General features: G+C 43.2%; 1 protein-coding gene across 3 annotated transcripts in view; it reads right to left on the reverse strand.

Moving 5' to 3' along the window:
* The window catches only part of KCNQ5 (potassium voltage-gated channel subfamily Q member 5), a 632,727-nt gene that overhangs the window by 61,040 nt on the left and 548,576 nt on the right, over positions 1-23,111 (reverse strand). For all 3 annotated transcript variants that reach the window (XM_069599473.1, XM_069599474.1, XM_069599472.1), the window contains one exon: positions 19,465-19,685. In XM_069599473.1, the coding sequence (XP_069455574.1) occupies positions 19,465-19,685 (221 nt within the window). The remainder of the gene's footprint in view (positions 1-19,464; positions 19,686-23,111) is intronic.

A 23,111-nucleotide genomic window follows, 5' to 3' on the forward strand; every position in this document is an offset into this window, starting at 1 on the left:
TTAAAAAACTCCCAACAAACAAAAGTCCAGGATGTTCACGGGAGAATTCTGTAAAACATTTAGAAAGGAGTTAATACCTATCCTTCTCAAACTCTTCAAAAAATTCCCGAGGAAGGAACACTCCCAACTCATTCAATGAGACCACTATTACCCTCATACCAAAATCAGACTAAGACACCACAAAAAAGAAAAATACAGGTCAATATCTCTGGTGAACATAGAAGCAAAAATCCTCACCAAATACTAGCAGTCTGAATCCAGCTACACATTAAGAGAATGATACACCATGATCAAGTGGGATTTATCCCAGTGATGCAAGGACTTTTCAATTTCAGAAATGAATCAATGGGATATACCACATTAATAAATTGAAGAATAAAAAACCATATGATCATCTCAATAGATGCAGGAAAAGCTTTCAACAAAATTCAGCTCCCACTTATGATGAAAACTCTCTAGAAAGTAGGCACAGAGAGAACCTACCTCAACATTATAAAGGCCATATATGACAGACTTAAAGCTAACATCATACTCAATGGTGAAAAGCTGAAAGCATTCCTACTATGATCAGGAACAAGATAAGGATATCCCCTCTTGCCACTTTTATCAAACATAGCTTTGGTAGTCTCAGCTATAGGAATCAGAGAAGAAAGACAAATAAAAGGAATTCAAATTGGAGTTAAACTGTCAATGTTTGCAAATGACATGATACTATACATAGAAAACCCTAAAGACACTACAAGAAAACTACTGAAGCACATCAATAAATTTGGTAAAGTTGCATGATCGGAGAGGGCAATGGTAACCCACTCCAATATTCTTGCCTGGAGAATCTCATGGACAGAGTGGCCTGGTGGGCTACAGTCCATAGGGTCGCAGAGAGTCAGACATGACTGACGTGACTGAGCATGCAAAGTTGCATGATACAGAATTAATACACAGAAATCTCTTGCTTTCCTATACACTAACAATGGAAGATCAGAAAAAGAAATTCAAGAAACAATCCCATTTAACTGTTGTAACAAAAAGAATAAAATGCCAAGGAATAAACTTACTTAAGGAGGCAAAAGACCTGTACTCAAAAAACTATAAGATATGATGCAAGAAATCAAAGATGCCAAAACAGAGGGAGAGATATACCACGTTCTTGGACTAGAAGAATCAATATTGTCAAAATGATTGTACTACCCAAGGCAATCTACAGATTCAATACAATCTCTACCACATTACCACTGGCATTTCCCCACAGAATTAGAACCAAAAAATCTTAAAATCTGTTTGGAGACACAAAAGACCCCAAATAGTCAAAGCAATCTTGAGAAAGAAAAATTGAGCTGGAATAATAAGGCTCCTTGACTTCAGACTATACTACTGAGGCTCCCTGACTTCAGACTATACTACAAAGCTGTAGTCATTAAAACACTATGGTACTGTCACAAAAATAGAGATCTACAATAGATCAACAGAGCAGGATAGAAAGCCCAGAAACAAACCCACATACCTATAGCCAATTAATCTACATCAAAGGAGGCAAGATTATATGATGGTGGAAAAACGGTATCTTCAACAAATGGTGCTGAGAAAACTGGACAGGTACATGGAAAAATAAATAAATCAGACCATTCTTTATGCACAAAAATAAGTTCAAAATGGATTAAAGACCTAAATGTGAGACTTGATACTGTAAAACTCCTATTAGAAAACATAGGCAGAACACTCTGACATAAATTGCAACAATATCTTTCTTGATCTGTCTCCCAGAGTAATGGAAATAAAAACAAAAATAAACAAATGGGATGTAATTAAACTCAAAAGCTTTTGCACAGCAAAGGAAATCATAAACAAAACAAAAAGACAGCCCACATAATGAAAGAAAATATTTGAAAATGATGTGACTGGCAAGGGATTAGTATCCAAAATTCACAAATAGCTCATGTTGCATATTATCATCAAAACAAACAACTCAATCAGAAAATGGGCAGAAAATCTAAATAGATATTTATCCAAAGCAAAAAAATAGATGGCCAAGAGGCAATGAAAAGTTGTCCAACATCACTAATTATTAAAGAAATGCAAATCAAAAGTACAATGAAATAACACTGCACACCAGTCAGGATGGTCATCATTATAAAGTCTGCAAAGAAGAGAGTGTGGAGGAAAAGGAACGCTCCTACACTGTTGGTGGGAATGTAAATTGGTAGTCACTATGGAGAAGAGTATATAGGTTCCTTAAAAGACTAGAATTACCATATGATCCTGCAATACCACTGGGCATGAAATACACATCCAGGAGGCATGTATCCAGAGAAAAATACGGTCTGAAAGGATACATACACCCCAATCTTCACTGCAGCACAAGTTACAATAGCCAAGACATGAAAGCAACCTAAATGTCTATCGACAGAGGAATGTATGAAGAAGATGTGGTTGATATATACAATAGAATATTACTCAGCCGTTAAAAAAGAGTGACATAATGCAATCTGCAGCAACATGGGCAGACCTAGAGACTGTCATATTGACTGAAGTAGGTCAGGCAGAGAAAGGAAAATATTGTATGATATCCCTTATATGTAGAATCTAAACAGAAATGATACGAATGAACTTATTTACTAAATAGAAACAAACAGCAGACTTAGAAAACAAAGTTATGGTTGCTAGGGAGGAAGGATTAGGGTGGGGGAACAGATAGGGAGTTTGAGATGGACATGTACACACTGCTATATTTAAATGGATAAACAAGGTTCTCCTGTAAAGCACAGGGAAGTATTTTCAACCTCATGTGGCAGCCTGAATGGGAGAGGGGTTTGGGAGTGAATGGATACATGTATGTGTGGCTGAGTCCTTTTACTGTGTACCTAAAACTATCGTAACATTGTTAATTGGGTATACTCCAATATAAAATGAAAAGTTAAAACAATAAAATCTGGATCCATAGAAAGTGGAAGACGTGGCTTAAAGTTGTGCTCAGAGGTCACTTGGCAGCTTAGAGTCTACCAGAAGGAGGAGGCAGAATCTACCCATAACTCATACCTTAAGCATGGAGCTATTTTCTTCTACCAAGAGGAACCAAATATAATTTTCCCTGTCACTGCAGGGTGGCAACAAACATTGGGTAAGAGCCTAGAGAAATCTGGACAGAAATCCTGTTCTATGATACAGAGTACTTAGATTAGAATAGAAGGCCAGGGTGATCTCTAGTCTGATCAAAATAGAGATGCATTTCCCCAGTAATTAGAAATGAGGAACTGGCATTTTACAACAAGAACTGGAAAAAGCAACCTTACCAGAAATACAATAACTACTTAGTCTCTTAGAGTCTATAAGCAGAGATTGAAAGGGCCTTCCTCTTCCGGCTCCCAAGAGAAATAAGAACCACGGACACAGACACAGACCTTGGGGGACAGGAGGAATGCAAAACCCACAGGGGAGGAGTGGAGTCTGTCTCTGGGTGGAGAAGGGACTGGCTGAATCAGACAAATGAGAAAAGAAATCCAGGGACTGGAACTGAGGTCATTCCGCCAGGTAACCATGTTCACCAAATACTTGGTGAAAGATGGAAAGTGTGTTTCAGATTCCTACTAAATACCCTCCAGGCTCTTGCATAAAATTACGCCAACCATTAAGCTGGGCATAGACTGGACTGTGGACTAGTTTCCAGACTATGGATCCAGTCATTTTCAAGAAATCCTTTCATTTGGTCATGAAAGAAAACCCTTAGGCTTTGTTCTGCCAGGGTCCAGCTGAAGCCCTGAGGGAATATCGCCTTTATGAGAATTAATTCTGTCAACACGATGCAGAGCCGTCATCAGGTAATTTCAGGAAGTGCCAGGGCATATCATGTATTGTGGAAAATGATAACCCGAGCCTAGCAAAAGCTGGGCCATCAGTGCAGAGAGTCAGGAAAAAACAGTAAGTGCAGTGTTGTGTTTGGCATTTTGTGGAAACACCAAAAATGTCATCTAGGGAGACTGAGAAACACACGAGGGAGTAGATGCTGTTGCAGAAGAAGCATAGACGAGGCTCAGCATTAAACGAAAGCCCTGTGTGCGTGGACGAGTCAGGGACAAGAGACTGATGGCCTGTGACTCACACCAGTTGGAAGAAAACGTCCCACTGTGCGGACAGGAGCCTGCTGGTTGAGGCTGGTGGCCGAGTGCTGAAATGCTTCATTTCTGTCAGTGTCCCACGGACCTTACATGGATGATCTCAAACTAGAAGGAGATGGTGGGCTGGGGGCCCAGGGAACAGAAGTTAAGGAAGGGAGGAAGGGGAGGGACTTTTCTATCTTCAAGAGGAGTTGAGAGCAGTGCATTTTTTTTCTTTTGCTAATTGCAGGTGAGACCTGATTGGCTGTCATTCACCTGAAGGGGAAGAAGGGGTCCTGGCCAGCAGCTTGGGGGGTGAGGCATCAGGGGCTGGTGAGGGGCTGGTGAGGGAAGCACTACCTCAGGTTTCCCTGGGTGGCAGCGGCGACAGGAAACGCACAGCCTGGGCTGGTGTGCTATTTAAATTTGATTCATGTCAATGTATGGCAAAAACCACTACAATATGGTAAAGTAATTAGCCTCCAATTAAAATAAATAAATTCATTAAAAAAAATAAATTCGAATTCATTTGTTTTTTTCTCAGGTTTCCCTTTACCCACCTTGTCCTGCTTTTGAAATACCAGGGAGTTAGGCTGGTCTGCACTCATGGTCTCATGAAGATTAGGTGATGGAAGAAAGGATGAAAGAGCAATAATAAGCAGAAAAATCTGGCCTTCAGACACTCAGAGAAACGGAAGTGACAGAAGGGCAGAATATTTGGGAGGAAACATGTTCAGAGGCATTCTGCCTCCTCACCTTCACCACAAAGTGGGAACCGTTTCTTGGCTGCCTCTGACACCACTAGAGGTTTCCTTCCGAAAGCCAGTCTCCAAACGCATAGCTTCACATCTCTTCAGTCACCCCTCCTGCCCCACCTCTTGACCCTTGGGCCACAGGGGACTCTGACCCCAGACCCAGAGCCCACCCTCCTCATCAGCGGTCATTTCAGGCATGAGACCGGATTCTACAAAGAGAGACGGGAATAGACAGTGTTCCTCACAACCCAGGCCGGTCCCCTCCTTGCCTCTCAGTGTCGTGTGTCGAGAAGGTTCTTGTGGGTGTCTTGCTCCCAGCCTGGGGGAAGGCAGCACCCAGACTACAGCTGGGCAGAGGAAAGGGAGACTAGAAAGAGCCCAGAGAAGGGGAGCCAGGGCATGCGCCTCCTGGCTGGGGGCTGCTCTTTTCCCTGTGGTGTTGATTACACATTTTATTACCAGTTAAGGTAACTGAGCTTGCTTCTCTTGTGCCACGGGCTTCCCTGAGAGCTCAGTTGGTCGCCTGTAATGAGGGAGACCTCGGTTCAAATCCTGGGTTGGGATGCTCCCCTGGAGAAGGGAAAGGCTACCCACTCCAGTATTCTTGGGATTCCCTTGTGGCTCAACTGGTAAAGAATCCGCCTGTACTGTGGGAGACCTGGGTTTGATCCCTGGGTTGGGAAGATCCCCTGGAGAAAGGAAAGGCTACCCACTCCAGCATTCTGGCCTGGAGAACTCCATGGACTGGATAGTCTGTGGGGTCACAAAGAGTCGGACACAACTGAGCGACTTTCACTTTCACTCTTGTGCCATGCAGTCAAGTGCACCCTGACAGGTACCCTGGCTTGGGGGCCAGAGAAAGGCAGCAGAGGAGGAGCAAAGAGCTTGCAGCAGGGCCTAGAACAATAGAATGGGCCGTGGGCACCCCACGACTGGAAGCATTTCCCATCTTTTGCCCACCCAGCCTCCACTCAGGGGACCTCCACACGTCTCCTGCACAGGGCTGCCAGTCTTTCTCACAAACATCTGGTGAGGACGCATCTCCCAGAGTGGCCAGCACCGCCCTGAGGATCACCCACAAGACCTAATACTTCCCCTTGAGCAGAGACAAGGTCATACACGTTGAGACATGCTGGTTACATGTGTAGCATGGAAGCAGATTTTTTAATGCTCTACAGGGTGGATCCAACTGCAGCTCCATCTTATCTCACTCCAGATTGCCCTGCCCTTAGAGTCACGTCTGAAAGGCATTCCCAGCACAGTGGGGTCTGTCACCAAAGCCTCTTTGATAGCAAACTAGTTGCCAGAAACCTGGGCTTAGCGCTTCCTAACTTCATTCTTTGGGTTCAGGCTGCCTGGTGCTCGGTGGACTTGCTTCTGCCATGTTTCGCGTGCTCATCATCTGTGTGGACCACCATCTGTCCCCTGACACCACCTCTTGTATCTGGAAACAGATCTCAGATGGCCTCGTGGTTGTCCCCTGGCCTGGGTAAACAGACACAGGCCAGATGGCTGTGGCCCTCAGCCCCTTCCAGATGCCTGATTGACACAGAGACAGGTCGTTGTTCCCAATTTGCCAAACCCTCCACTTTCTGAAGACGATGCAGTTCAGAAGTTGGGCAGTTCAGGCTGGGAGAAGGGTGGGTGGGCCAGTGGCAAAGCTGAATGGTTTCTAAGGGATCTGGCCAAGTGAAGATGGGAAGAGCAATAGTGGGGAGAAGGGGAAATGAAAGATGCTTTAGGGGAAACTGTTAGATATGACATCCAGGGTCCAGCTGCGAATGGGTCCCACAGGAGGAAGGAAGGTAGACTGGAGGTGCCCCAGGCTCCCCGTTCATGGCTGTTAGGTCTGGGCAGGTCTTAGGTCCCCCATTCACAAGACAGAGGTCACAACATGTCTCCCTCATGGGGTACTGACAGAATTAAGGGAAACCATAGAAGTCAAGCATTTAGAACAGTGCTGGCCAATAAATGTCACTTTCATCATTATTCTCATACATTGAGATACCATATAGTTTCTAACCCACTTAATGTTTTTATTGTATTTTTAAAATGAAAGTTGTACATATTTTAAAAGTACACCATGATGATTTGATATACATACACATATAGTTAAAGGAAGTTGTGGCATAAATTATGCAGTGACTCAAAGCCAGGTCTCCCGCATTGCAGGCAGATGCTTTACCGCCTGAGCCACCAGGGAAGCCCAGGGGAGTATTACTCATCCTTAAAAAAGAAAGACATCCTGCCATTTGCAACAACCTGGATGGACCTGGAGGACATTATGCCACTGAGATAAATAAGACACAGAAAGAAAAAAAAAAAAACACAGCTCACATTCATTATATATGGAATCTCAGAAAGTCACAGCCAACCTAATTTTTTAGATTATGTGCACTCATCTCACATGCTAGTAAAGTAATGCTCAAAATTCTCCAAGCCAGGCTTCAGCAATACGTGAACCGCGAACTTCCAGATGTTCAAGCTGGTTTTAGAAAAGGCAGAGGAACCAGAGATCAAATGGCCAACATCTGCTGGACCATGGAAAAAGCAAGAGAGTTTCAGAAAAACATCTATTTCTGCTTTCTTGACTATGCCAAAGCCTTTGACTGTGTGGATCACAATAAACTGTGGAAAATTCTGAGAGAGATGGGAATACCAGACCACCTGACCTGCCTCTTGAGAAATCTGTATGCAGGTCAGGAAGCAACAGTTAGAACTGGACATGGAACAACAGACTGGTTCCAAATAGGAAAAGGAGTACGTCAAGGCTGTATATTGTCACCCTGCTTATTTAACTTCTATGCAGAGTACATCATGAGAAACGCTGGACTGGAAGAAACACAAGCTGGAATCAAGATTGCCGGGAGAAATATCAATCACCTCAGGTATGCAGATGACACCACTCTTATGGCAGAAAGTGAAGAGGAACTCAAAAGCCTCTTGATGAAATTGGAAGAGGACAGTGAAAACGTTGGCTTAAAGCTCAACATTCAGAAAATGAAGATCATGGCATCTGGTCCCATCACTTCATGGGAAATAGATGGGCAAACAGTGGAAACACGGTCAGACTTTATTTTTTTGGGCTCCAAAATCACTGCAGATGGTGACTGCAGCCATGAAATTAAAATATGCTTACTCCTTGGAAGAAAAGTTATGACCAACCTAGATAGCATATTCAAAAGCAGAAACTAAGGTCCATCTAGTCAAGGCTATGGTTTTTCCAGTAGTCATGTATGGATGTGAGAGTGTTGGACTGTGAAGAAGGCTGAGCACCAAAGAATTGATGCTTTTGAAGTATGGTGTTGGAGAAGACTCTTGAGAGTCCCTTGGATTGCAAAGAGATCCAACCAGTCCATTCTGAAGGAGATCAGCCCTGGGATTTCTTTGGAAGGACTGATGCTAAAGCTGAAACTCCAGTACTTTGGCCACCTCATGTGAAGAGTTAACTCATTGGGAAGGACTTTGATGCTGGGAGGGATTGGGGGCAGGAGGAGAAGGGGATGACAGAGGATGAGATGGCTGGATGGCATCACTGACTCAACGGACATGAATCTGAGTGAACTCCAGGAGCTGGTGATGGATAGGGAGGCTTGGCGTGCTTCGATTCATGGTGTCGGACATGACTGAGCGACTGAACTGAACTGAAGAAGCTTAAATACTATTGACTGGCTAAAGGAACATTTCTATCTCTTATTATTATTCATGAGGGTTTCCCTCATAGCTCAGTTGGTAAATAACCTGCCTGCAGTGCAGGAGACTTGGGTTCAATTCCTGGGTCAGGAAGATCCCCTGGAGAAAGAAATGGCAACCCACTCCAGCAGTCTTGCCTGGAGAATCCCTCATACGTTATTGGTCAAAATAAATTTGCTATGGCAACACTACCCTAGTTCCTTATAGTTTTTCTTCCTTTTGCTTTTTCTAAATTTCTGGTGCCAACATTTGCCTGTTACTTTCCACTTCTCAGGTACACATGGCTGTGGAATTTAAAATTGTGCCCTTTTAAACTGTAACATGAAAATTTAATCAAAATTATAGCAAATAAAAACACATGGACTGCCGGGCGCCAGCGTGAGGAACTCCGCCCATGGCAAAGGTCATGAGGAAGATGGCTTTGGCATATGCAAAGGCGGGATCGAGCCTCAGGAAACCCTCTGTTACCGAGCATCAACCCTCAAAACCAGAGTCTGCCTACTTTATTGTTTTATGCTCTCACCTACACCTCTGACTTTATGGGAGGCTATCCCCCATCCCCTCTCTCAGAGAAGGAGTTAACCTACAGCTCCAGTTAATAAAAATTCCTGAGCATGACAAGAGTGTTTCAACTTACGAACTCCTCTGAAGGTTATCTAGCCTGCCTGTACAGGTTCGTCTGGCCACATGTGATTGTTTACAGCCTCCCAACAGTGAGAGGCATGAGATGTTTTAGAGTTACTAAAGGCAGATTCTTTTAGGAAGTTAGAAATTATCAGTATAGTGGGTTGATTAGGAATTATATTGGTGAAGGGTTTTTCATTTGTTGAGCCAATATTTGCTGCCAAGTCTCCATATTCCCTGCGCTTATAATGAATGTAACTAGCATATAGAAGAAATAAGTATTAACCTCTAAGATTAATCATGTTAACCTTAGGCTAAGTAAATTCCTTTCTTAATTGTAACCCACTGCACCCTCACCCTATAGGAATGAAACTATCTGGTACCTTCGGAGGGTGGTGCTTGGTTTAAGAAAAATCACCCCTGGAATATAAGTTTTTTGGTTGACTGACCATTATCAGAAAGAAAGGATCATAAAATGTTAGCAGGCCTCATGGCCAGAAGATGATGTAAAACCCCTAAGACCTCTTTGTATACATTTATATGAAGCACCTGATTTTGATAAAGGTCAGGACTGCTGACCCCTGCATGACTTCAAAATTTCCATTTGTCTCTATGTGTAACAAAAGGTATATAAGCAAACCTGAAAATAAAGAAATTGGATCTGTTTCTGGAAAGACTGATTCCCCCGTGTTGTTCTTTCTTGTTCTCCTATTTTCTGGCTGAATTCCCATCTGGAGTGTGGGTGCTCGCTAAGCCTGCTAATTTTGCCCTGGCTTTTAAGTTCCAAGCAAGAGGGAGCCCAAGGCGGGGCACCGTCCGATATTCAAGTGGGCGCCGGTGGCCTACGTAGGTGGTGCAAGCTTCTTGTCTTGAAGCTTTATTGGTATCCCACATAAACCAAGTTATTCAGCCTCTTTTTCTCCACTAATTTTCCTACTAATTTCTTTCTAATCTCCCTCTATATCTTTAATTAAGCAATTAATTCCTAGAAATTAATGCTGACTTCGTCCCCGCTTCAAATTACCCTGGATCCACTGGGGCTGGGCCCTGGCAATGGACTATTTAATAACCTTTTGTAGGAGTTATTAAGTTATAAAAATAGTATCATCTGTAGTAAATACGTACCCAATGCACAACAGGTATATCAGCTCTCTGAGCATACAGTGCAGTGAAGCACATGTGTGCTCAGTCATGTCTGACTCTTTGCAACCCCATTGACTATAGCCTGCCAGGCTTCTCTGTCCATGGGATTCTCCAGGCAAGAAGAGTGGAGCAGTTTGCCATTTCCTTCTCCAAGGGATCTTCCCTATGCAAGGATTGAACCCATGTTTCTTGAGTCTCTTGGATTGTAGATGGTGGATTCCTTACCACTGCAACATCTGGAAAGTCCTCTGTAGTAAAAGGTATCAATTTTGGCAGAAATTGCTAAAATTTACATGGCTTCCCTGGTAGCTCAGCTGGTAAAGAATCTGCCTGCAATGCAGGAGACCCTGGTTTGATTCCTGGGTGGGGAGATTCCTTGGAGAAGGGATCAGCTACCCACTTCAGTATTCTTGGGCTTCCCTGGTGGCTCAGATAGTAAAGAATCCACCTGCCATGCAGAAGACCTGGGTTTGACCCTTGGGTTGGGAAGATCTCCTGGGGAAGGGAATGGCTACCCACTCCAGTATTCCAACCTGGAGAGTTCCATGGACAGAGGAACCTGGTGGGATACTGTCCATGGAATCACAAAGAGATGGATACAACTGAGAGGCTTTCACTTTTTCAGTTTCAATTTCATTAAGATTTACAGATTAACCTCAATTTCTTTTTTTATGTTATCTTTCAGTTACAGGCCCAATATTTTTCAAATGTAACTTATTTAATAACTTCAAGGCCACTGTAAGTTTTTGTTTTTCTTACTGCTATTCATCCACTTTCCCTGAGCTGTTAGTGGGCACTGAAATACCTAAAATATGTAAAGGAAAAAAAGAAGTAGAAAAAAAGAGCCCCCAAAGTAAATGAGCAAAGAGATCTGAAATAATCAGGAGCTGGATGCAGTATTATATATTATTTTCTATGATAAGTGGATTTTAGAAATACTTAAAACCTGGAAAGGCACCATAAATGAAAATGTATAAATTGAAGTCTACATTTATTTGATAGCTACTTCAGTTTTTTTTTTTTTTTTCTATAAAGAGAATTTCTCTGTTCCCAAGGTCTAATGTTGAGGTGAGTCAGAGGTCATGGTTCTGGGCTGCTGGGTACAATAAGGAGTCGGGGGTCACAGTCTCTTGTGAATAGGTGGGCAGCAAAGCTACTTCAATATGACAGCAGTTGGCCTCTGGTTACTTGGGGAACTCAGGACCAATTCAGTCAGGCATCAACCAGGGAAAAACAATTCCTTTCTAACCAAATGGAAATGCACTTATACAAAATGATGCATAAAGTGGATGGTGGGAGATCTTTCCAATTTGGGATCTGGAGAGTAAAGGACTTCTGTTTCTGTCTGACCTCTGAGGCATTTTTGCAGTAACTTGAAATAGTGTGATGGACAGAGCTGACTCTAGGAATCCTTGAAAAATGCTTTCCCTCTGGCCAAACATGCAAGGAGAATTCATTTTCCATCTGGATTGTATGACATTTATATTTAGATGTGTTCAACCAACTGTAAGGACTTCACAGCATGGAGGCGCATGCTTTCTGAAGACATGTAGGAAGGGTGTGGACTCCCTGGGGCATCATGTGTTTCCACCATGTAGGAACCTAGGCCGGGAGCTGCCCCCTTATCCTTTTGCCTTCAATCTTTCCCAGAATCAGAATCTTTTCCAGTGAGTTGACTCATTGCATCAGGTGGCCAAAGTATTAGAGTTGTAGCTTCAGCATCAGTCCTTCCAATGAATATTCAGTGTTGATTTCCTTTAGGATTGATTGATTTGATCTCCTTGCAGTCCAAGGGACTCTCAAGAGTCCTCTCTAGCATCACAGTTCAAAAGCATCAATTCTTGGGCACTCAGCCTTCTTTATGACCCAACTTTCCCATCCATACGTGACTACTGGAAAAACCATAGCTTTGACTAGACAGACCTTTGTCAGCAAAGTAATGTCTTTGCTTTTTACTATGCTGTCTAGGTTTCTCATAGTTTTCCTTCCAAGGAGCAAGTATCTTTTAATTTCCTGGCTAAAGTCACCATCTGCAGTGATTTTGGAACCCAGGAAAATATATTCTGTCACTGCTTTCACTTTTCGCCTTCTACTTGCCATGAAGTGATGGGACTGGATGCCATGATCCTAGTTTTTTGAATGCTGAGTTAAGCCAGCTTTTTCACTCTCTGCTCTCCCTCTTATCAGAAGGCTCCTTAGTTCCTCTTCACTTTCTGCCATAAGTGTGGTGTCATTTGAGGTTGTTGATATTTCTCCTGGCAATCTTGATTCCAGCCTATGATTCATCCAGTCCAGCATTTTGCATGATGTGCTCTGCATAGAAGTTAAATAAGTAGGGTGACAATATACAGCCTTGTCATACTCATTTCCCAATTTTGAACCAGTCAGTTTTTCCATGTCTGGTTCTAACTGTTGCTTCTGGACCCATATACATGCTTCTCAGCAGACAGGGAAAGTGGCCTGATATTCCTATCTCTTGAAGAATTTTCACAGTTTGTTGTGATCCACACAGTCAAAGGCTTTAGCATAGTCAGTGAAGAAATAGATGTTTTTCTGAAATTCCTTTCCTTTCTCTATGACCAATGAATGTTGGCAATTTGATCTCTGATTCCTCTGCCTTTTCTAAATCCAGCTTGTACATTTGGAAGTTTTTGGTACATGTACTGTTGAAACCTAGCTTGAAGGATTTTTGAGCATAATCTTACTAGAATGCAAAATGAGTGAAATTGTATGGTAGTGTGAACATACTTTGGCATTGCCCTTCTTTGGGACTGGAATGAAAATTCCTTTTCCAGTCCTATGGTCACTGCTGAGTTTTCCAAATTTGCTGACATATTGAGTGCAGCACTTTAACAGCATTATCTTTTAGGATTTTAAATAGCTCAGCTGAAATTCCATCAGCTTCAGTAACTTTGCTCATAGTAATGCTTCCTAAGGCCCGCTTGAGTTTACTGTCCAGGATGTCTGGCTCTAGGTGAGAGACCACACTATCATGGTTATCTGGGTCATTAAGACCATTTGTGTATAGTTATTCTGTGTATTGTTGCCATCTCTTTTTAATCTCTCTGCTTCTGTTAGGTACTTACTGTTTCAGTCCTTATCATGCTCATCCTTACATGAAATGTTCCTTTGATATCTCCAGTTTTCTTGAAGAGATCTCTGGTCTTTCCCATTCTATTGTTTTCCTCTACTTCTTTGCATTGTTAATTTAAGGAGGCCTTCTTATCTCTCCTTGAATATTCTCTGGAATTCAGTTGGATATATCTTTCCCTTTCTTCCTTGCTTTTCACTTCTCTTCTCTTCTCAGACATTTGTAAAGCTTCCTCAGACAGCCATTTTGCCTTCTTGCATTTCTTTTTCTTTGAGATTGTTTTGGTCATTGTCTCCTACACAATGTTAGGAACCTCTGTCCATAGTTCTTCAGACACTCTGTTTACCGGATCTAATCCCTTGAATCTATTCATCACCTTCACTGTATAATCACAAGTGATAAGACTGAGGTTATATCTGAATAGAATAATGGTTTTCTTCCATTTAATTCTGAATTTTGCAATAAGGAGTTCTAAGTCACATTCAGCTCCAGGAGTTGTTTTGCTGACTGTATAGAGTTTCTCCATCTTCAGCTGCAAAGAATATAATCAGTCTCATTTCTGTATTAACCATTTGGTGATATCCATGTGTGACATCATGCAAAATGCTGGTCTGGATGAAGCACAAGCTGGAATCAAGATTGCCAGGAGAAATATCAATTACCTCAGAGATGCAGATGACACCACCATTAGGGCAGAAAGTGAAGAAGAACTAAAGAGCCTCTTAATGAAAGTGAAAGAAGAGAGTGAAAAAGCTGGCCTAAAACTCAGCATTCAAAGAACTGAGATATGGCATCTGGTCCCATCACTTCATGGCAAATAGATGGGGAAACAGTGGAAACAATGATGGACTTCATTTTGGGGGACTCCAAAATCACTGCAGATGGTGACTGCAGCCATGAAATTATAAGATGCTTGCTCCTTGGAAGGAAAGCTATCACCAACCTAGACAGCATATTAAAAAGTAGAAACATTACATAACTTTGCCAACAAGGTCCATCTAGTCAAAGCTATGGTTTTTCCAGTAGTCATGTATGGATGTGAGAGTTGTACTATAAAGAAAGCTGAGCGCTGAAGAATTGATGCTTTTGAACTGTGGTGTTGGAGAAGACTCTTGAGAGTTCCTTGGATTTCAAGGAGATCCAACCAGTCCATCCTAAAGGAAATCAGTCCTGAATATTCATTGGAAAGACTAACGCTGAAGCTGAAATTCCAATACTTTGGCCACTGGATGCAAAGAACTGACTCATTGGAAAAGACCCTGATTCTGGGAAAGATTGAAGGCAGGAGGAGAAGGGGACGACAGAAGATGAGATGGTTTGATGGCATCACCAACTCGATGGACATGAGTTTGAGCAAGCTCTGGGAGTTGGTGATGGAGTTGGTGTTGCAGTCCAGGGGGTCGAGAAGAGTTGGACATGACTGAGTGACCCAGATAATCACGATGAGAACCAGACATCCTGGAATGCGAAGTCAAGTGGGCCTTAGAAAGCATCACTACGAACAAAGCTAGTGGAGGTGATGGAATTCCAGTTGAGCTGTTTCAAATCCTGAAAGATGATGCTGTGAAAGTGCTGCACTCAATATGCCAGCAAATTGGGAAAACTCAGCAGTGGCCACAGGACTGGAAAAGGTCAGTTTTCATTTCAATCCCAAAGAAAGGCAATGCCAAAGAATGCTCAAACTACCGCACAATTGCACTCATCTCACACGCTAGTAAAGTAATGATGAAAATTCCCCAAGCCAGGCTTCAGCAATACATGAACCATGAACTTCCAGATGTTCAAGCTGGTTTTAGAAAAGGCAGAGGAACCAGAGATCAAATTGCCAACATCCACTGGATCATGGAAAAAGCAAGAGAGTTCCAGGAAAACATTTATTTCTGCTTTATTGACAATGCCAAAGCCTTTGACTGTGTGGATCACAATAAACTGTGGAAAATTCTGAAAGAGATGGGAATACCAGACCACCTGACCTGCCTCTTGAAAAATCTATATGCAGGTCAGGAAGCAACAGTTATAACTGGACATGGAACAACAGACTGGTTCCAAATAGGAAAAGGAGTACATCAAGGCTGTATATTGTCACCCTGCTTATTTAACTTCTATGCAGAGTACATCATGAGAAACTCTGGGCTGGAAGAAGCACAAGCTGGAATCAAGATTGCCAGGAGAAATATCAGCAACCTCAGATATGCAGATGACACCACTCTTATGGCAGAAAGTGAAGAGGAACTCAAAAGCCTCTTGATGAAAGTGATAGAGGAGAGCGAAAACATTGGCTTAAAGCTCAACATTCAGAAAACGAAGATCATGGCATCTGGTCCCATTGCTTCATGGGAAATAACAGTGGAAACAGTGTCAGAATTAATTTTTTTTGGTTCCAAAATCACTGCAGATGGGGATTACAGCCATGAAATTAAAAGACGCTTACTCCTTGGAAGGAAAGTTATGACCAACATAGATAGCATATTAAAAAGTAGAGACATTACTTTGCCAACAAAGGTCCATCTAGTCAAAGCTATGGTTATTCCAGTAGTCATGTATGGATGTAAGAGTTGGACTGTGAAGAAAGCTGAGCACTGAAGAATTTATGCTTTTGAGCTGTGGTGTTGGAGAAGACTCTTGAGAGTCCCATGGACTTCAAGGAGATCCAACCAGTCCATTCTAAAGGAGATCAGTCCTGGGTGTTCTTTGGAAGGACTGATGCAAAAGCTGAAACTCCAGTACTTTGGCCACCTCATGTGAAGAGTTGACTCATTGGAAAAGACTCTGATGCTGGGAGGGATTGGGGGCAGGAGGAAAAGGGGACGACAGAGGTTGAGATGGCTGGATGGCATCACTGACACGATGGACGTGAGTTTGAGTGAACTCCGGGAGTAGGTGATGGACAGGGAGGCCTTGCGTGCTGTGATTCATGGGGTCGCAAAGAGTCGGACACGACTGAGCGACTGAACTGAACTGAACTGAGTGATTGAACTGAACTGATGTATAAAGCTATCTCTTGTGCTGTTGAAAAAGGGTGTTTGTTATGAACAGTGTGTTCTCTTGACAAAATTTTGTTAGCCTTTCCCTTGCATCATTTTGTACTCCAAGGCCAAACTTGCCTGTTACTCCAGGTATCTCTTGACTTCCTACTTTTGCATTCCAGTCCCCTGTGATGAAAAGGATATCTTTTTCTGGTGTTAGTTCTGGAAGGCCTTTTAGGTCTTCATAGACTGGTCATTCAACTTCTTCAGCATTACTGGTTGAGGCACAGACTTGGATTACTGTGATGTTGAGTGGTTTGCCTTGGAAATGACCCGAGACCATTCTGCCATTTTTGAGACTGAACCCAAGTACTGCATTTCAGAATCTTTTGTTGACTACAAGGGCTACTTTATATCTTTCAAAGGGTTCTTGCCCACAGTAGCAGATACAATGATCCTCTGAATTAAATTCGCCCACTCCTGTCCATTTTAGTTCACTGCTTCCTAAGATGTTGATGTTCACTCTTGACATCTCCTATTTGACCACTTTCAATTTACCTTGATTCATGGACTTAACATTCCAGGTTCCTATACAATACTGTTCTTTACAGCATCAGACTTTACTTTCAGCACCAGACACATCCACACCTGAGTGTCGTTTCTGCTTTGGCTCAGCCACTGCATTCTCTCTGGAGCTATTAGTAACTGCCCTCTGCTCTTCTCGAGTAGCATATTAGATACCTTCTGACTTGGGGCCCTCATCTTCAGGTGTCATATCTTTTTTGCCTTTTCATACTGTTTAGGGGTTCTCACAGTTAACAGGAGTGGTTTTCCATTCCCTCCTTCTCTGGACCATATTTTGTCAGAACTCTTCACTATGACCCATCTGTCTTGAGTGGCCCTGCATGGCAAGACTCATACCTTGACTTATGGAAGCCCTTTGCTGTGACAAGGCTGTGATCCATGAAGGGGTCTATTTGTAGTAGGAGCTGTCAAGCCTCATTAGACAATTCACGTCCACACACAGTGAAGGGTTGTGCCAGCACCAAGATAAGGGGGAGTTTGGGCTAAGGAGAAGGGTTTGGTGCCACCAGCTGGACCAGTGTGGGGACAGGACCAACAGGAGTGCTGCCAATATCCCACCGTGGGGAAGCAAAGAGGCAGTGTCTGAAAGGAGGGCCCGATTTTTTAATAGAAAACCCTCTTCTGCTTTCTTATTACAAAAGCTATACATGCTCACTGTAGAAATAATAGATAATACAAATGAACAAAATAATACATATGAACAAACATAATACAACTATGATGTCACCACTTGGAGGTAACTGTTCATTCACTGTTGCAAACCTCTCCAGAACTTTTACTATAAACACATGAATTTACACACACCTACACACACACACATACACAGCCAAAATGGAATAATTTATTTTTTGTGATCCTTTTAATATTTCAATTATTTTAGACTTATAGCATCTTTTCTAATGTCTGCTACTTCATTATATTGTATGTATGCTACTTCACTTCTAGTATATGGAATTGCTAGTAATGGAATTAGAAATGGAATTGCAGGGTGGGAGGTGTCCGAGCTCAGGCAGATGTATAGGCTTTGGTGTCTTTTGCCAACTTGCCTTCCAGAAATGTGTGTCCATTTATATTCAGCAAGTCTATTTTGAGTGCTCCATAAGCTTTGTTCTGGTAACTCTCAACTCAGCTGTTCATGGGCTTTCAGCCAAATTCCTAGGAAGGAGAGTATGGAAACCAGAGGATGCTGAAAAGCTGTGCCACCAGTGACTCTGGGTACTTGGGGGCTTGGTGTAGGGTATACAGTTGGAAAGATCCCCTGGAGGAGGGCACGGCCACCCCCTCCAGCATTCTTGCCTGGAGAATCCCATGGACAGAGGAGCCTAGGGGTGGGGGCAGTCACAAAATGTTGCACATGACTGAAGCGACTTAGCATGCAGGCACAGTGCTGGGCAGAGAGCCCTTCTCATCTCAGCACAGTGGCAGGTGGTGGGGAGCCTGGGCAGGTGGGAGAGGGGTCAAGTGTGCAGCGCAGAAGGGAGCTGCAAGCTTCATCAGGAGGGACCACATAGGGTCAGCCTCTGGCACTACTTGGAGGGTATCCAAAGGTGTGCAGAGTGGGAGGTGTCTGGAGGGGACTCTGGGGGATCCCCTGAGAGTGGAGGGAGGGCAGCCCCAGGAGCTCTGAATGGGCTGGGAGGGGCCTGGGCCTGAGGGAACCTGAGGTCACTGTGATCATGACCCAGGTTGTTAATTTTATCCCGCGGGCTCTCAGGGCCTGGGAAAATTCAGGTTCTGCCTCGGGGGTGAGCACAGGGGGCGGATGGCCTTTGCAAGCTTTTATGCATTGATGGAAGATGCGATTTGATTTTGGTCCTCTGCCCAGGATAAGAGATCCCAGGGGGCATTCTTAAAAGGAAAGCCAAAATGAAAAAGAAGGTTTTATTTCATAAACGTGGAAATTATATGGCACTCAGTAAAATGTGTTGGCAAAGGAAGCTTCTGCCACTTAATATAGTAAATAAAATAGCTTAATTTCTTTTGGGAGAAGAACTAGAATTCCAGTTATCATTAGATAAGAACTTTCAACAAGACTCTCTCTGAGGAAGATGAGCAGTTGGCCCTTGATGTAGGGAAAAACAGTGCTCAGTAGAAAAGGACCAGCACCTCCACTGAGTCCAAAAAGACTCTGGCCCTTCTTCCTGCATCACAGGGGTCCTGAGCCCCTGGCCATCTTGGTGAGTTTGCAGGTTGGACACTGCACCAGCAGCGTGGTCCTGTTGACCTGACCCTGACCCACCTGAGAAGTAACGCTATGCTGTAGATACCAGAGAAGAATGAACACCACTGTCTCTGACTTTCTTGCGATGTAGATCCAGCTGCCAAACTTGCCTGCAAAACTCAACTTCTGTACACTCGCCCAAGGCAGGCAATAAACTTCCAAGAAAACAAGCAACAAACACACGGTTCTTTCCCTGGGGTTGCTTCCTGCCCTCTTTCCAAGCGGCACCGGGCAGAATCGGCCACTTGGTCCTTGCGTTGGTGTAAAACGTGGTTATGGAGAGACAGGGGTAACTTACCGTCCACCACTGGCTTGGGCTGCGAGCTCTTCAGGCGCAGGGAGGGCCGGAAACGCGTGCGGTCGTTGAAGCTCCAGCTCTTCTGCACTTTGGTGGGGCTGCCCTCAGCCGTGATGTCCGTGCTGGGGGACCGCCTGTCGCCCAGCGACGCCTGCCTGCTCTTGACACTCTGGCCCCGAGGGCTGGCCATGCGCACGCGCTCCTTAAAGCTGAGCTTCTGGCTGCGGGCGACAGGGGCGGCGTTAGTCCATTTCAGGCAGCACCGCCCACCCACCTGCGTCAATGCGCTGATGCAACTGTACACATGATCGACGGATCAATCACATACTGCATTACACGAAATGTTTCTAGCAAGTAGGGGCACAGTGATACATTTCCCCTTGTTGAAAATTTGAGCTGTCTTTAATCTCTCTGCATTCATCTCCAGCCCATCTCATCCCACGGTTTTGCACACCCTTCCTGGATTCAACAAAGGCCTGAGACCTAGCACAGCGGTTTGCGCACCATGACACTGGAAAGACCTCAGAACTGGTTTGGTGTTCGCCTTAGAGACAGATTTTAGCTTTAACCTCAACTTTTGAAACTTAAAAAAAAAAGATATATTTTTTTTTTTGGGGGGGGAGCATATCTCTGTAATTTCTAAAATATTTCTACAGGAAAACAGAGATGACACGCATGCATACATAGTCTACATGCATTTTATATTCCAGGCAAGATTATGACTTCCAGATCCATGCAGTCTCAGAGCAGCTGGCAGCACTGCAGACAGTATTAGACATACAGCACTTGACACCACATTTATTCTTGCTAGACAAAAACCACACAAGGTAGAACAGCTTCAGCTTATAATGAACCAGATGACGGATTAACGGAACGAGATGTTGTGTTCACCAACACAGACTCCTGCTATTAAACAGGTTATTGATTTGCTGTGGCAGCTCCTGGTGAATTATATTTGTTCATGTTCAGTTCTCAGACGCCAGCTTGGCCTGAACTGTGGTTGGTTGATAAAGGAAGTGATAACAAGGCAGCCTCCAGGCCTTCCTGAGTGTGAGTGGGGTATGAGGTGCTGGGAGGGCAGGCTGGAATCAGAGGCCTGGGTTTGGAGGCCTCTCTTCTAACTCGAAGATAAAAATAGCAACGTAGCTGAGGGACTCTTATGGGGATCAGGTGAACTGCACAAAGTTTTGTGTTCTTGTTCATTTATAAAGCACTGTGTTATTCATTACAAAGTGAGGCTGTGGGGAGAAGAATAGATGGGATATTGGGACCGACATATACACACTACTATATGTAAAAGAGATAACTAATAAGGACCCGCTATATAGCACATGGAACTCTACTCAACTCTCTGTAATGGTCTATATGGGAAAAGAATCTAAAAATGAGTTGATACATATAGAACCGATTAGCTTTCCTGTGCAGCAGAAACTAACAAATGTTTTAAATCAACCCTACTCCAAAAATTTAAAGAAAATAGAGTGAATTTATATTTTTATGGAAAAAAAAGTGATTCCCTTATGGAGTGAGAGGGCCAGGGCTCTCAGGCCTGAAGCAGAGGACTGGATGAATCTGAGGCCCACTGTCCAGATGCAGCCTTTGTGGGACATGGAGACAGAATTCTTATGGATAGGGATTCTCTGGGACCACCTGGAACACTTTCTTTTGTGCTTTCCACCATGCCTACTGTCCCCAGCGGCAGCTTGCCAACAGCAAATGTGTTTAGTGGGTCTACGTCTTGTGGCTAACAAGCACAGTAACATTGATTTTTCCATGCCTAGCTGCTTAACAAATGATGTTCTAGGAAGGCACCGTGTTTTCTGTGTGTTTATGTGGAAACGCATCGAGCAGTGGATTACAGTGGTCAGCAGGTCCTGGTCACGACACGCATGCTGGCCATGCAGCTGACAGCTCTGAGCGGACGGGCAGACACAGGCAGTGTTGCTGGGGCGCGTGCAGAGGGCAGGCAGGGCAGGCGGCTCAGGGCTCATTAACACAGGCAGGGGCTTTCTCTGCAGTTGACAAATGTGCGGTTAAATGATGGATTCATTCAATGACAAGAACGTATAAAACTGCATCTTCTTATGCCCAGGCTCCATTCTCCATGTCATCCAAAGCTCACACTATTTAAACAAATCCTCAAAGGGATGGTGCTCAAAGTGCCCACTCTTTTCAAGCTTTTTTCTTTTTTCCCTTAATAGTAGAAACTACAAACCTCTTTTCAGTTTTGGCCATCTGTTCCATTATTTAAGCGTATAATGATCTGGTTCAGGAACGCACCTATGGCACCTCTATTTAGATTAATGAATGGCTTGTCGACAGAGCTGCCGTGACAAGTGGTCTCATTATACTTTAATCCATTACCTTTTCTGGAACTAACAGATGCTAATTACTATAGAATGTTGGGTTTAGTTAATAGCAAATTATTTCTCAAACTTTCAAGATATTTCTCTTTCCTTTGCCAACTGAATGAATAGGAAACTGATAAAACCATTATAAAACCATTTAATATGAAATTTAGTTTTTTAAAAATTTCAGTTGCTAAAAATGTTTAAAAAATCTAAAATAGATATCAGCATTAAATTTACCAATGTTATTTATAATAACAAAAAACTTTGAAAAATACTCATAAAATATTAAAAAATTGTCCCCATAAAACATTTAATATTGTCTTTAAGAATTAACAGGAAATGGAAATAATATTATTTTCTGAATCTCAGTACTACAAGGCATGAGAGTTGATATAAATGAGTTCAGGGTACTTTTTCCCCTTTTGTCCTTCTAAAGTATGTGAATATTTGCCACACCTAATGTTAAAATATTCTCTAGAATTATTTTGAAGTGAATTCAACACATTAAACACTAAATTAGAAAAAAAAATGTTATGTTTCCACTCTTTCTTCTGACATAATATGTCTTCTGACACAGTATGACTGTTAAGAATCCTAATCCAGAACTTTTTAGCCAAGCAATATTTTCTTTTCCAAGCCAAAGATCTGTTCTTGTGTTTTCCTACAAAAAGTTTACTTTCATTAATTTTGGTAGTTCATTTCCCCCTTGCAAATCAGCAGAGCACCTTGATGAGCTTACTATTAAATGGGTTAGGTGACTGCTATTGAAAACACACATTGATTAAAAAAATACTCTTCCCTAGTCCAGGAATGTTTTCGTTCTTTTTCGGCTTTTTTGTGATATCTATGAATGTGATTTTTGAGAAAGGTTTATGAGACACTGTTTTCTTAGGAAGATTGCCAAAGACTATCCCCAAGAAACAAGGAGGCCTCTCTTTGGAGAAAGTAACCAAAAGGTGACTGCAGTCATTGCCGGTGTGCAGCCCCTGGTCCCCGGCCAAGGGCTGTCTTAGGGCAGAAGGCATGTCCGCCCTGCAGAGGTTCTTGTCACCAGAAGCTCGTGTTCCTCAAAAGGTCAGCGTGCAGTCGGCCCCTGGGGGATCCCTGCCATGGAAGGGGTAATCCTCCTGGACTCAGAAAGCTGTAGTTATTGTTACACTTAATAAGGGCTTCAGCCCTTCACAGGATAAGCTTCCTGCAAATTCTCGCCCCTTGCACAATTCGGCAGCGCAGTGGAGCCAGGACAACTCAGTGCGTGCACAGCTCAGCATCGTCCACTGCCAGGAGGGGCCACTC

The sequence above is a fragment of the Ovis canadensis genome, chromosome 9 (genome assembly GCF_042477335.2).
Source record: "Ovis canadensis isolate MfBH-ARS-UI-01 breed Bighorn chromosome 9, ARS-UI_OviCan_v2, whole genome shotgun sequence".
Classification (NCBI taxonomy): Eukaryota; Metazoa; Chordata; class Mammalia; order Artiodactyla; family Bovidae; genus Ovis; species Ovis canadensis.